The 12,727-nt window shown below is 41.9% G+C and overlaps 1 protein-coding gene across 1 annotated transcript in view; it reads right to left on the reverse strand.

The window, feature by feature from the left end:
- The window catches only part of SYT6 (synaptotagmin 6), a 653,770-nt gene extending 642,516 nt beyond the window's left edge, over nt 1–11,254 (reverse strand). The window contains exon 1 of the mRNA XM_040423920.1: nt 11,232–11,254. Coding sequence (XP_040279854.1) covers nt 11,232–11,254 — 23 coding nt within the window. The remainder of the gene's footprint in view (nt 1–11,231) is intronic.
- Between the last annotated feature and the right edge of the window lie 1,473 nt (nt 11,255–12,727).

The following is a 12,727-nucleotide window of genomic DNA, read 5'->3' on the forward strand; positions in this document are numbered from 1 at the left end:
CTACAGTATTTGTCCTGATGTGCAACTATTTAGCCTAGAGCTTCAAATACAAAGTCCTCAAATGCCATTGTACTTATTAATAACGTATCCATACAATTGGTTGTTTAAAATTGCACCTAAATCCAACATTTTGTTTTCAATGCATGAAACTCTGTGAACAGTGGAGAAGTGCAATCTCCTTCTTCCCGTTTGATAATGCGTCTTATTGATGCAATATCATGTTTTACGAGCCCAAATATTTCAGGGCAGAATGTAAATGTGATTTCCTCTGGATTTGTAAAGGCTTATTCCTTGTTAAGCTCTCAGGGGAAAAAAAAAATACTACTAAGGACAGCAAGAGTTGGAAAGCAGCCAGGTGACTCTTAAAACCCCTGCTTTGTCTGGGGAATGAGGAAAGCGTTGCTACCACAGCACTTAATAGTTAAATGTGCAATTTTAATGAAGCTGACAGTAAATTTACTATTATAGATCATGTTTTTTATAGACACTGACACAGTTTGGTATACAGTATGTAGGGCAACGTCCATTCATAATATGCAGTAGCTAATGCAATTTAAATTACAGTACGTTAATAAAAATATAGATATAAGGGTTCTCAGCTTTGAAAAATCCCTACGTATGCCTCATGCACACCACCATATTTTTCAACTGTATCCGATCCGCATCTGATCTGATCCACCGTGTGCTGTCCACATTCTTCTATCCGTTCAGCGGCACTGCAAAAAAATAGAACATGTGCTTTTCTTGTCCGTTTGGTGGGACATGCAGAACGAGAAAATGCGAGATACACACGGCCGTGTTTTGTGGATCTGAGATTTGCTGACCACGAAAAGGATATGGTCATGTGCTTATTGACAATAAGCTAAACACAGAGTATCCCACTGCTGAGACCCCCAGCAATCAGCTGTACTCTACATGGTATGCAATAGTAAGTGGTGCCATAAGGAAATACAACTTGTCTCTGAAAACATCAAGCCCTCATATGGCTAGGTGAATGGAAAAATAAAAAAGTTATGGCTGCAGGAGGGCACGAAGGAAAAATGAAAATGCAAAAACAAAAAATCCCCCGGGACTAAAGAACTGGTGTCTACATTGTGGCACATACGGTAAAATAATACTGGTATAATCAATCAAACCTCGACTGCTTCCATTCCAGTGCTTCCTGTTGCAGTATCAGTCTCTGCACATCCTGCTTCATTTCGACATGCAACCACTGTGCTTAATAACTGGCTGTAGCAGTCACCAACTAGTCCCAGCCAGTGACTAGATGCAGCAGTCACATGTCACAGGAAGTGCAAAGACTGGTGGGGTCTGGGACATATCGGTACAGAGGTGGCAGAGAGTTGTTTTTTTTTGTTTAATTTATGTGGCTGGACAACCTTTTTAATCATGGCGGGGCATTGGGTACTTGGAACACTAGAGGTACATAACAATTTATGGTAAGTGTTATAGTAAATTCTTTTATTCGCTCATAGGGCGGAATTTACTATGCCTTTTACACTAGAATTCTGGTGTTAAAAAGCGACAAATACCACAGCACGTTGTACTTGGGGTGAAATCTGTGACTTTTTAGCCCTCACACCACTTTTCAGAAGTGGCGTGAAAAGGAGGTGTTGCAAAAGCAGGGAGGGGGTCGACCAGAAGGGCATATACAGCTGTCTTTATTTATTCCAGTTTTCTGGTGTAAAAATAAAGATAGAAACCTATGACACAAGAAGGCTACCATAGTTTTAAGTTTGTTGCTCGGCCTGCCATAGAATGCAAGAAAGTCACGAGAGGATTGCATTTCCACATGCAGGGACAGACTTCCCATAGACCATAGAGGGAACTTAACAATTTTAGGTGCCTAGCATTAATTAATGCTGGGAATGTCAGGTACCTATAGGGAGGTATTTTGTGCTGCTGGGACAGTATTTTGTGCTGCACTGTGTTATTGTGTTCTGCTAAGGTGGTGTTTTGAGCTACACTGTTTTATTTGGTTCTGCTGGTGTGGTATTTTATGGTACACTGTGGCATTTGGTTCTGCTGGGGTGGTGTTTTGTGGTACACTGTGGCATTTGGTTCTGCTGGGGTGGTGTTTTGTGGTACACTGTAGTATTTGGTTCTGCTGGGGTGGTATTTTGTAGTACACTGTGGCATTTGGTTCTGCTAGGTGGTGTTTTGTGGTACACTGTGGCATTTGGTTCTGCTGGGGTGGTGTTTTGTGGTACAACGGTGGCATTTGGTTCCGCTGGGGTGGTGTTTTGTGGTACACTGTGGTATTTGGTTCTGCTGGGGCGGTATTTTTTGGTACACTGTAGTATTTGGTTCTGCTGGGGTGGTATTCTGTGCTACATTATTCTATTGCTGACCCTGCCTACTTGACTTGTCCCTACCTACTAGTGTTGACCTCACCTCTTGTCAGTTTGGACCTGCTCACGACATGGGGCCATTTTTTTTTATTTTTTTCCAGGGCCACTGTATGTTTTTTCATTTGACCCTGTCAACATAAATTTGTTGCATCCTCCGGCAGCTTAAAGGGAATCAAGATCTGCGCATGAAACTGGTCTTAATAAATGTCCTCCATAGTCTTTATATCTATATCCATATATACCAGAATATGTTTACACTCGCTCTGAAATAAGTATACCATAGCACTAGTTGCCCAGACTTTTATTCCATCACATTTTTAGTTTATCTGTTGCCATTGTTATCCGGTGTGGTGGATTAGTATATTATTACAAACTGTCAAAAAACATGCTATATATATTTATTTTTGAACAACATTAATAAAAAAAAAGTGGTTTTCCCAGGGTAAATCCATCCAGATATGTTAAAAAAAAAATGTTGATCATTCATTCAGTTGGTCAATTAGATACGGTCCTGACAAATGACCACACAAATCCCTTATAGCTCTAGAGCAGGCACGCGCACCCTGCGGCCCTCCAGCTGTTGCAAAACTACAACTCTCAGCATGCCTAGACTGACTACAGCAGGGCATTGTGGGAGTTGTAGTTTTTTATACTGTTTAGAATGCCACAAGTCGTGTGTTCTCCCATGTACTGTAAGTTATTAGGTTTCAGGCACACAACTGTATTGTCGCTCCATTTTGTATAGAAAGGTGGATGCCTAGGTCTCTGAATGCCTCTTATTTTCTTCTCCGGCAGAATATTTCCATACGCAGCACACAGAGGCCATGTGGCACTGTACTGGGGACCTCTATGGACCTGTCATCTTACATAGCAATACGGTCAGGGTTCTGTACACGCAGCTCTGCCATGTGCATCAGCCCTTCTAATCCAGACCCTTGAAGAAGCTTCTGAATAGGGATACACGTGAGGTGTCTCCCATCCCCACAGCACATGTTCTGTGAGAATTCATTTATTGTTTTTTTTGCAATGCCCTGCTCTTTCATTCGATTTTCAGATTATCATTATTTTTTTTATATAATTGATTTTTCAGAGCACTTTTGGTCTCCTTATATTGTCCTATTCAGGGCTTGCGCTGTTCATTGTGGGGAAATGATGCGTCCTGTTGTGGATGCTTTCAAATTGTTTTTGATGTTTGTCTGCTTGCCTTTTCTTTGAATCCTTAATGAACTATTGTGATTTTTTTTATATTTTATGTGCTTTTACTACCAGTATGTTTGTGTGGGTGTTACTGTTTTATAAAGGGCAACACCCTACGATTATTTTGGCGTTGCCCTCATTTTTTGTATATACTTTTAATCCTGTGTAAAAATGTTAACTTTAGTCCATGATGAGAAATATATAATTTTTTCAGAAATTTTCTCTCTTTCGGGGGACTAAGTGACACAAATAAAACAATTTGTTGATCAGTCTACAGACTTGGCAAAAATGTGAAAATTTAATTAGGAATAATAGAGCCAAATAATCAATACAAAGTAGCTCCTGGTAGTTTTTTCTCCAAAACATCTTGATACAGGCTGAGTACAGCAAAAACTTCACAGAGACTTAAAGGGACACTCCCGAAAAGTCAACCCCTCCCATTTGTAAATGTGCTAATATACATAATCATGTGTTCAACAACATTACAATTATCGATATTTCAGTAGGATCAACTTGCAGGATAACAGGCCGAACTGGATGGACAAATGTCTTTTTTCGGCCTTATGTACTATGTTACTATGTTATTGTCCTACATGACCCCTGATGAGACTCTCCGATTTCTACAGCTTCGGCTATGTGGACCAAAAGTCAGTTCCTCTGTTCATTCCTATGGGAGCCTCAATGCCATTCTCATAGGAATGAATAGAGAAACTGACTTCCAGTCCACATAGCAGATGCTGTTGGATCCAGCGAATCTTATCTGGGGTCATGTATGGCAATGGCAGAAAGTAACCGTGGATGAAATATCATCAATAAATTGATATGTGAGTTTTTTTAAACAAACAATTATATATACCACACTTACTAATGGGACGCGGGTTTGGGAGAGTTGCTTTTAAGGCATGCTCCTCTTTAAAAATGACCACAGAATGCAATGATTAAACAGATCGATTTAATTCACAACACTGTTACATATGCTTATTGGTTGCAGAATGCTATTAAAGGCACAGTATATTTGTTGGTTACAGAAACACAAGGCCACTGTAACTCATAGAGATGCTGCTGTAACATCTATTTCTACCAAACGGGGAGACTGCCAGGGAAAGCGAGCCAGTCTGGACAAAAACTGGACAAGAAGAACCAATGCAACCAGAGTGGACAACTACACGCTCTAGTTCCAAACACTGCCCTAATATACACCTGTCTCACATTACCAGCAGATTTGTACCTATGAAACTGGCTGACCTGTTCCATGTGCGCTTGGCAGCTGAAGGCATCTGTGTTGGTCCCATGTTCATATGTGCCCACCAATGATGGTCAGTTCGCAGTGTTCGCTAGAAAACACATGCGGGCTGCCATCTTTAGTAAGGTAGACTTAACCGTCCGGCGATGCACAGGTAAGCCCTTACCTGTGCCTGGGCCGGGAACCGGTCTGAAGTCCAATGTAGTCACCGGGAGCAGGCAGTTCCAGGAACAGTCGCCGGGGGCCTTCATTGTGCTGTTCTCGGAACTGCCTGCTCCCGGTGACTGCATTTAATTTCAGACCGGCTCCCGACACAGGCACAGGTAAGGGCTGACGGGTGAGTCTACCTTACTAAAGATGGCAGCCCGCATGTGTTCGCTGGCGAACACTGTGAACTGACCATCACTGGTGCCCACATTGCTGAGAAAAATGAAGTTTTACTATATGCAAATGAGCCTCATGGAGCAATGGGGGTGTTGCTGGTACTCCTAGAGGCTCAGCTCTCTCTGCAGCTGCCACTCCCTCTGCACTTTTATTGACAGAGCCAGGCAGTGTAAACGTGATCACGCCTGGCTTTGAGGTCTCGCATCGTGCACTTCAGCATCCAGCACAGGAACAGTACAGGAAAGATGCTCGCTGGCAGTTCTCTTCTGTACTGTGAGTCTCTTTCCTGTACTGCACCTGTGCCGAATACTGAAGCGCACAATGCAAGAAGTCAGAGCCAGCTGTGATCACGTTTAGGCCTCATGCACAAACCGTATATATTTTGTGGTCCAAAAAAAAACGGATCCGCAAAAAATACGGATGGCCTCCGTGTGTGTTCCATATTTTGCGGAACGGAACAGCTGGCTCCTAAACAGTACTATTCTTGTCCGTAAGGCCTCATGCACATGAACGTATTTTCTTTCCGTGTCTATTCTGGTTTTTTTGCGGACTGTATACGGAACCATTCATTTCAATGGGTCCGCAAAAAAAAACGGAAGTTACTCTGTGTGCATTCCGTTTCCGTATGTCTGTATTTCCGTTCTGCAAAAAAATAGAACATGTCCTATTATTGTCTGCATTACGGACAAGGATAGGACTGTTCTATTTTGGGCCAGCTGTTCCGTTCCGCAAAATACGGAATGCACATGGACGTCATCCGTATTTTTTGCGGATCCGGTTTTTGCAGACCACAAAATACATACGGTCATGTGTATGAGGCCCAATGCGGACAATAATAGGACATGTTTTTTTTTTGCGGAACGGAAATACGGACATACGGAAACGGAATGCACACGGAGTAACATCCGTTTTATTTGCGTACCCATTGAAATGAATGGTTCCGTATACGGTCCACAAAAAAACGGAACGGACACGGAAAGAAAATAAATTTGTGTACATGAGGCCTTACACTGCCTGGATCTGTTAATAAAAGTGGAGAAGGTGCCACAATTACAGAGAGAGCTGAACCTCTAGGTGTACCAGCAACACCCCATTGCTCCTAGAGGCTCATTTGCATAGATTTTTCCCAGCAATGCGGGCACATATGAACATGGGACCAACACAGATGCCTTCAGCTGCCAAGCGCACAACGTGTAACAGGTCAGCCAGTTTCATAGGTACAAATCTGCTGACAGATGCCTATGAGGTGCTGAGATTTAGTGCCACAAAGTACCAGGCTGCAAGGTGCAGGACCAACATGGGGCACAGTATATCACAGTATAACACAAAATGTATGTAACATACTGTACATTACATTGCATCATTGTTAAATAAAAATTATCATTTTCTTAAAGTGGTATACACAGTGTATAATTTCAAGATGCTAGTCAAAAGATGCTCATTCCTGACTCTGCAATCAGGCATTCATCCAATTCTTGAGTCAGACACACACACATAGTGCTGCCTGTTCCCTTGGAGAGAGACAATTTATGATAGATCTACTGTATAAAGAAACCAAACCTGAAAGCGTACATATGGTTTCATTCTTATTCATCCTACATCTTCATGTGTCTTAGAACAAAGTGTAAAATTCTGGCTGCCTTCAGCAGCCACTAGGGGGAGCTTAACAAAGACATGTATTATTTAGTTTAATGAGATTTGCTTAAGGTCTCATGACCACATGTGTTTCGCTGTCCGCAACACGAGTCCCAGCCATATGCATGCCGCTATTTTTTCCATGTCTATATAAAAGTACTAAACTTGTCCGCAAAACAGACAAGAATAGGACATGTTCTACTTTGGACATACTGATGCAGACAGCACATGGTGAAGCCCCAGTGAAATGAATAGGTCCACATCCGATCCACAAAAAATGCGGATGCGATGCAGACCACAAATATGGCCATGTGCTTAGTTTTTTGGGTGAAATTCTCTCTCATAAAAAGATAACCTGACATACACATAAAGTCAGTTGGATTCAGAAGGACCAGTTTAAACGAGTATGATGGATGAGTGCATTCTTCACTTATCCTGCAAAAATGGAGGCCTTGATGCTAAACAGAATGTCTTCAATGGACTCCCCCTAGTGGCAGATGCAGCAGACAGAATTTGAAGCTTAGTTTTAAAGAAATAGAGCTATGCAGGTGTTTTATAAAGTTCATCAGCACTGAATTTTGGATCCAATTAGGTCTATTTATAAAATTAATGAATGATAGTTATGCAATAATAGTGGTGAACTGTCTAGTAGATTTCATGTCTGTTAACAGGGAGAATGGAAGCCAAAAAGAAGGAGTTGTAAGGTGATACTGCAGAGAGCACCCGAGGAGCCATAACTAGTGTTGAGCGCGAATATTCGAATTGCGAATTTTAATCGCGTATATCGCCACTTTTAGAATTTGCGAAGATTTCGAATATAGTGCTATATATTCATATTCGCAAATAGTGTTGAATATTCCAATCGCGAATTTATCGCAAATAAATTACATTGCCGAATTTTTGCAACCAAGTAAACAATGACTGGAGATCACGAGTTCTCGAATTTGCGAATTTATGGTGAATATTCGGCCAAACATTCGCGAAATATTGCGAATTTGAATCTTGCCATAACAGAGGATGGGCGTGGTGATGAGATCATGGCTTCACAGTGTAATGCCTAAAGTAGTTGCTCCCTGGTGATTGGTGCAGTGAAATGGTGGTTTTTATAATCAGGCCAGAAGTAAAAGAATAAAAGACTCACTTTACTCAGTGCAAAAGTTAACTTGTAGTATATCCAGTATTAGTTTGGACAAAGTGAAATTTCTGCCCCCAGATAATGAGGTATGGTGGATGGCAAATATAATAGTTAATGGCACCTCTGATGTGCTATCTTGCTGATGACTCTTTCTTGAACTTCTGGCTAACAGCTCTAAGCAGGCACTTGTGGGTATAGGTGTCCACTATGTAATGAAGGCTTTAGGTTGGTCTGGCCTGGATTTAATCTAGGTAATGGGTATCGTAGTCCCTCACCTGCAGCAGGGGCTGTAAAGCTGTGGATTGCTGGTCACTCTGCTGACTATAAATGCTGTAGCTTTTAGGTACATCTTTATCTTGGATTTTCTTGCAGTCGTTCTGGAGTAGTGGTCTCACAGGAGAATTGAATCAAGACTGGTCCCTAAGACTATTGGATGTGTTTCCTTTCTCCTCACTGGCAGGAAGCAGGACAACCCACTTCTATTAAGAAGGAATTAACAGCATGGTTAACCATCCACACCACATTTGCTGATGTACATAACAGGTCTTAAGTACTGCAATAGTAACACAACCATGAAGGGCTTATTTCTTCTTGTCCTCCACCTAAACTTGAATGTATCATCAGTAGGCCCTTTTGTTAAAGGGGTTGTCTTACCATAGACATCCCACTAAAATATGCAGTGACTACTACAGGAAAGAGAAGGTATTATAAGTTGCCATTCAAAAGAATGTTCAGCTATAGAGATGGCCTTGCGGTTCGCCCGGCGGTCGTTTCGCAGCGAACTTTGCGTGTTCGCGATGCGTCGAACATGCGAACATATGGAGATATTCGCGCCCGCCATAATCTTTTACATTGTGAAGAACTTTGACCCATGACACATCCATCAGGTGGTGCAGGACAGCCAATTGAGACATTTCAGCACATGGACATACCCCCTACCTTATAAATAAACCTGATCTGGACGCCATTTTACATTCAGTGTTTTGCCAGTGTAGGGAGAGGTTGCTGTGTGGAGCAGGGACAGGCTGTTAGGGACACCAAACGCTAGCTAATAGGGCCACAAAAGTCATTTCAAGGACTGGTATAGGTGTGCTATCGATAGGTGTGATACACAGAGTGATGCGATATACTTATAATATACTTTTATAATGAGTCAAAAACACATAGATCTATATAGTGATCACCTGGAAGTCAGGGGCCTAGGGGCTAGGGGCTTACTAGGGCCATTTTTATATAGGGTAAGATTCCGGAAGGGTTCGCTCTTATCAGGGCGGGTGGTCTGTGGTTAGGCTATCAGGGCCAGAATAGCACCCCCCTGTAGGGCAATATCAGGGACAGTTTTTTGCCCACCCTGTCCTTCAATACCATATCATCATCTAGCCCAGGGACAGATGTTATCTGCTTTCCCTCCGGGATTCATCGATGTGCACTGGAACCCCCCGGATTGTGGTAGGACATATGGTTTCTGATTTGGAGCCGCCGAGCACCTAATTTAGTGCCGCCGAGCACTTGTTATTGCCTACCACATCTATGCTTTTTGGTTAACTTTAATAATTTAATTTATTTTCATTTTGAGGGATATCTTTTCCATTCACACGTCCGCAAAATGGGTCCGCATCCGTTCCGCAATTTTGCAGAACGGGTACAGACCCATTCATTTTCAATGGGGCCGGAATGTGCTGTCCGCATCTACATTTGCGGATCCGCACTTCCGCATCCGTGCTTCCGTTTTCGCCAAAAAATAGAACATGTCCTATTCTTGTCCGCAAATTGCGGAATGGACATTGCCGGTGTCCGTGTTTTGCGGATCCGCAAAACACTTACGGACGTGTGAATGGACCCTCATAGTAACATTATTAAAGGTTACGTTTTATCTTCATGTATATTCTAATGGATTGCCTTCCGTGTACAATGTTATAATATACTTTCTATGTTAGAAAGTATATTATAGTGCATTTGTATTGTGCGGCAGTTGTGTGCGGTTCTGCTGCGATACTGCAGGTATATAGAGGGACAAGCGTTATTGGAACAAATAATTTCTACTGGTGTGATATACCAGTCGCCCCCCAAAAAACTGATTGAAGCGGGGTGTTATATACCAATATATTTTCTTTATAGTGCATTTGGGTACTGTATAGCGAATTTGCGCATGCGCGAAAGCGAAAATTATATTGCCGATATTTCGCATTGAAACTAATTATGAATGGAGATCGCAAATTTGAATAATACATCTGGTATGTCACTGTCCATGTTGTGGGACTATTTGTGCACTTCTAGTAATTATTTCTTGGCTGGAAATACGAGCAGAAGGTTTTGCGGTTCGCGAACATTTGATCGTGTTTGTGCGACCGCGTTCGCGAACCGTCCCGGCAGCTGTTCGTCCATCACTATTCATCTATGTAACACATTGCTAGACCAGGTCCACCAGAACAATAGTATTTCCCTTTATCTGGGGAGAGGGCTCTGTAATGACCATATACTCTAATAAGGCTTAGAGGATTCTTTATATCAAGGTCTCCAATTGTACTTCATCTCTATGGCCTCATGTACATAGATGTTTCAGATTTTGTATCATCAATAGAAAGGGCTATTTTCGTATATAAATATGGATAGGACTAGGACCCGTCCTGAGATTTGTGGATTGGGCACATGGATCTGTTAAGGATAGCACACTGAAGAAAAATATTGTCATGGACACGATCCTTAAGTATATAATCCTCCTAATGTACTCATATAGTATGTGGGTAGAAAATGCATCCTTCATTGCTGTAATGCTCCCTCATTATGTGATTCAATATGTGAATCTCACTTCCAGACCGCAAGCTAACCTAACTTTTACCTCAATAAGAAATGGATAACATTAAAAGCCATAGTCCTAAGGACATGCAATTCCAGACAGAATACAATCGGTAAGTAGGATTTGAAGGGGCTGCACAGATTTGGTGATGACACAAATGAAAGCAAACACACTGACTCATGGTTAATAGACGATGTGCTGCACGGTTGCATAACCCGCATCTCGACTAGCTTACATTAGAAATGCTTAAGAAACAAATATCATGCTAACAATTTCAGTTTTCCTTTCCCCCCCAAAAAAAATGGATCCTGAAGTTATGTGACATAAGCCATTCTTTACGAGCTCCTAACCATTCACAGTTGACCAGTCCTAAGGGAACTGGTCCATCTCAGACATAATCTCCACCATCCATCATTCTTCTTTAGTAACACTTGAAGCAGTTCTCAATAAGAAGACTTCCGAATGAAGTCACGATGGCCGGTCACTTACCCTCCATAAGGAATCCCAGTCATATTTCCATCTCCAGCACAGGGAAAGAAAGAAAGCTTAGCAATAGGCAGTAACAAAAAGCTTCTGAGGGAGTTAAATCTGCTACAGTAAGCTTAAATAAAGCAGAACACGTGGCCTCCGAGTTTACTGCCGGCATTCAAAGGCAGATGTTTCTATTAAAACACTGGGCTACTTCACTCCACACGTTAATGGTTTTGGCTAGTGCTACTGTACAGAAATCATCTCCCTTAAAGGGAAAATAAACCATATCTGTAAACAGGGTGCAGTTATGATACCTTTTCCAACATATACTGTGTATTCAGTAAAATGCCATTTTTAGGACTGCTTTTTCTTAAAGGGAACCTGTCACCGGGATTTTGGGTATAGAGCTGAGGACATGGGTTGCTAGATGGCCACTAGCACATCAGCAATATCCAGTCCCCATAGCTCTGTGTGCTTTTATTGTGGAAAAAAAACCCGATTTGATATATATGCAAATTAACCTGAGATGAGTCCTGTCCCTGACTCATCTCACATACAGGTTAATTTGCATATGTATCAAATCGTTTTTTTTTCACAATAAAAGCACACAGAGCTATGGGGACTGGATATTGCTGATGTGCTAGCGGTCATCTAGCAACCCCTGACCTCAGCTCTATACACAAAATCCCGGTGACAGGTTCCCTTTAACAACATGCTAGCACTGATTGCTATGATAACATATACAGTTGCAAGAAAAAGTATGTGAACCCTTTGGAATGATATGGATTTCTGCACAAACTGGTCATAAAATGTGATCTGACCTTCATCTAAGTCACAACAATAGACAATCACAGTCTGCTTAAACTAATGACACACAAAGAATTAAATGTTACCATGTTTTTATTGAACACACCATGTAAACATTCACAGTGCAGGTGGAAAAAGTATGTGAACCCTTGGATTTAATAACTGTTTGAACCTCCTTTGGCAGCAATAACTTCCACCAAACGTTTCCTGTAGTTGCAGATCAGACGTGCACAACGGTCAGGAGTAATTCTTGACCATTCCTCTTTACAGAACTGTTTCAGTTAAGCAATATTCTTGGGATGTCTGGTGTGAATCGCTTTCTTGAGATCATGCCACAGCATCTCAATTGGGTTGAGGTCAGGTCTCTGACTGGGCCACTCCAGAAGGCGTATTTTCTTCTGTTTAAGCCATTCTGTTGTTGATTTACTTCTATGCTTTGGGTCATTGTCCTGTTGCAACACCCATCTTCTGTTGAGCGTTAGCTGGTGGACAGATGGCCTTAAGTTCTCCTGCAAAATGTCTTGATAAACTTGGGAATTCATTTCTCCTTCGATGATAGCAATCCGTCCAGGCCCTGACACAGCAAAGCAGCACCAAACCATGAAGCCCCCACCACCATACTTCACAGTTGGGATGAGGTTTTGATGTTGGTGTGCTGTGCCTCTTTTTCTCCATACATAGTGTTGTGTGTTTCTTCCAAACAACTC

Source organism: Bufo bufo, chromosome 3 (assembly GCF_905171765.1).
Source record: "Bufo bufo chromosome 3, aBufBuf1.1, whole genome shotgun sequence".
Taxonomy (NCBI): domain Eukaryota; kingdom Metazoa; phylum Chordata; class Amphibia; order Anura; family Bufonidae; genus Bufo; species Bufo bufo.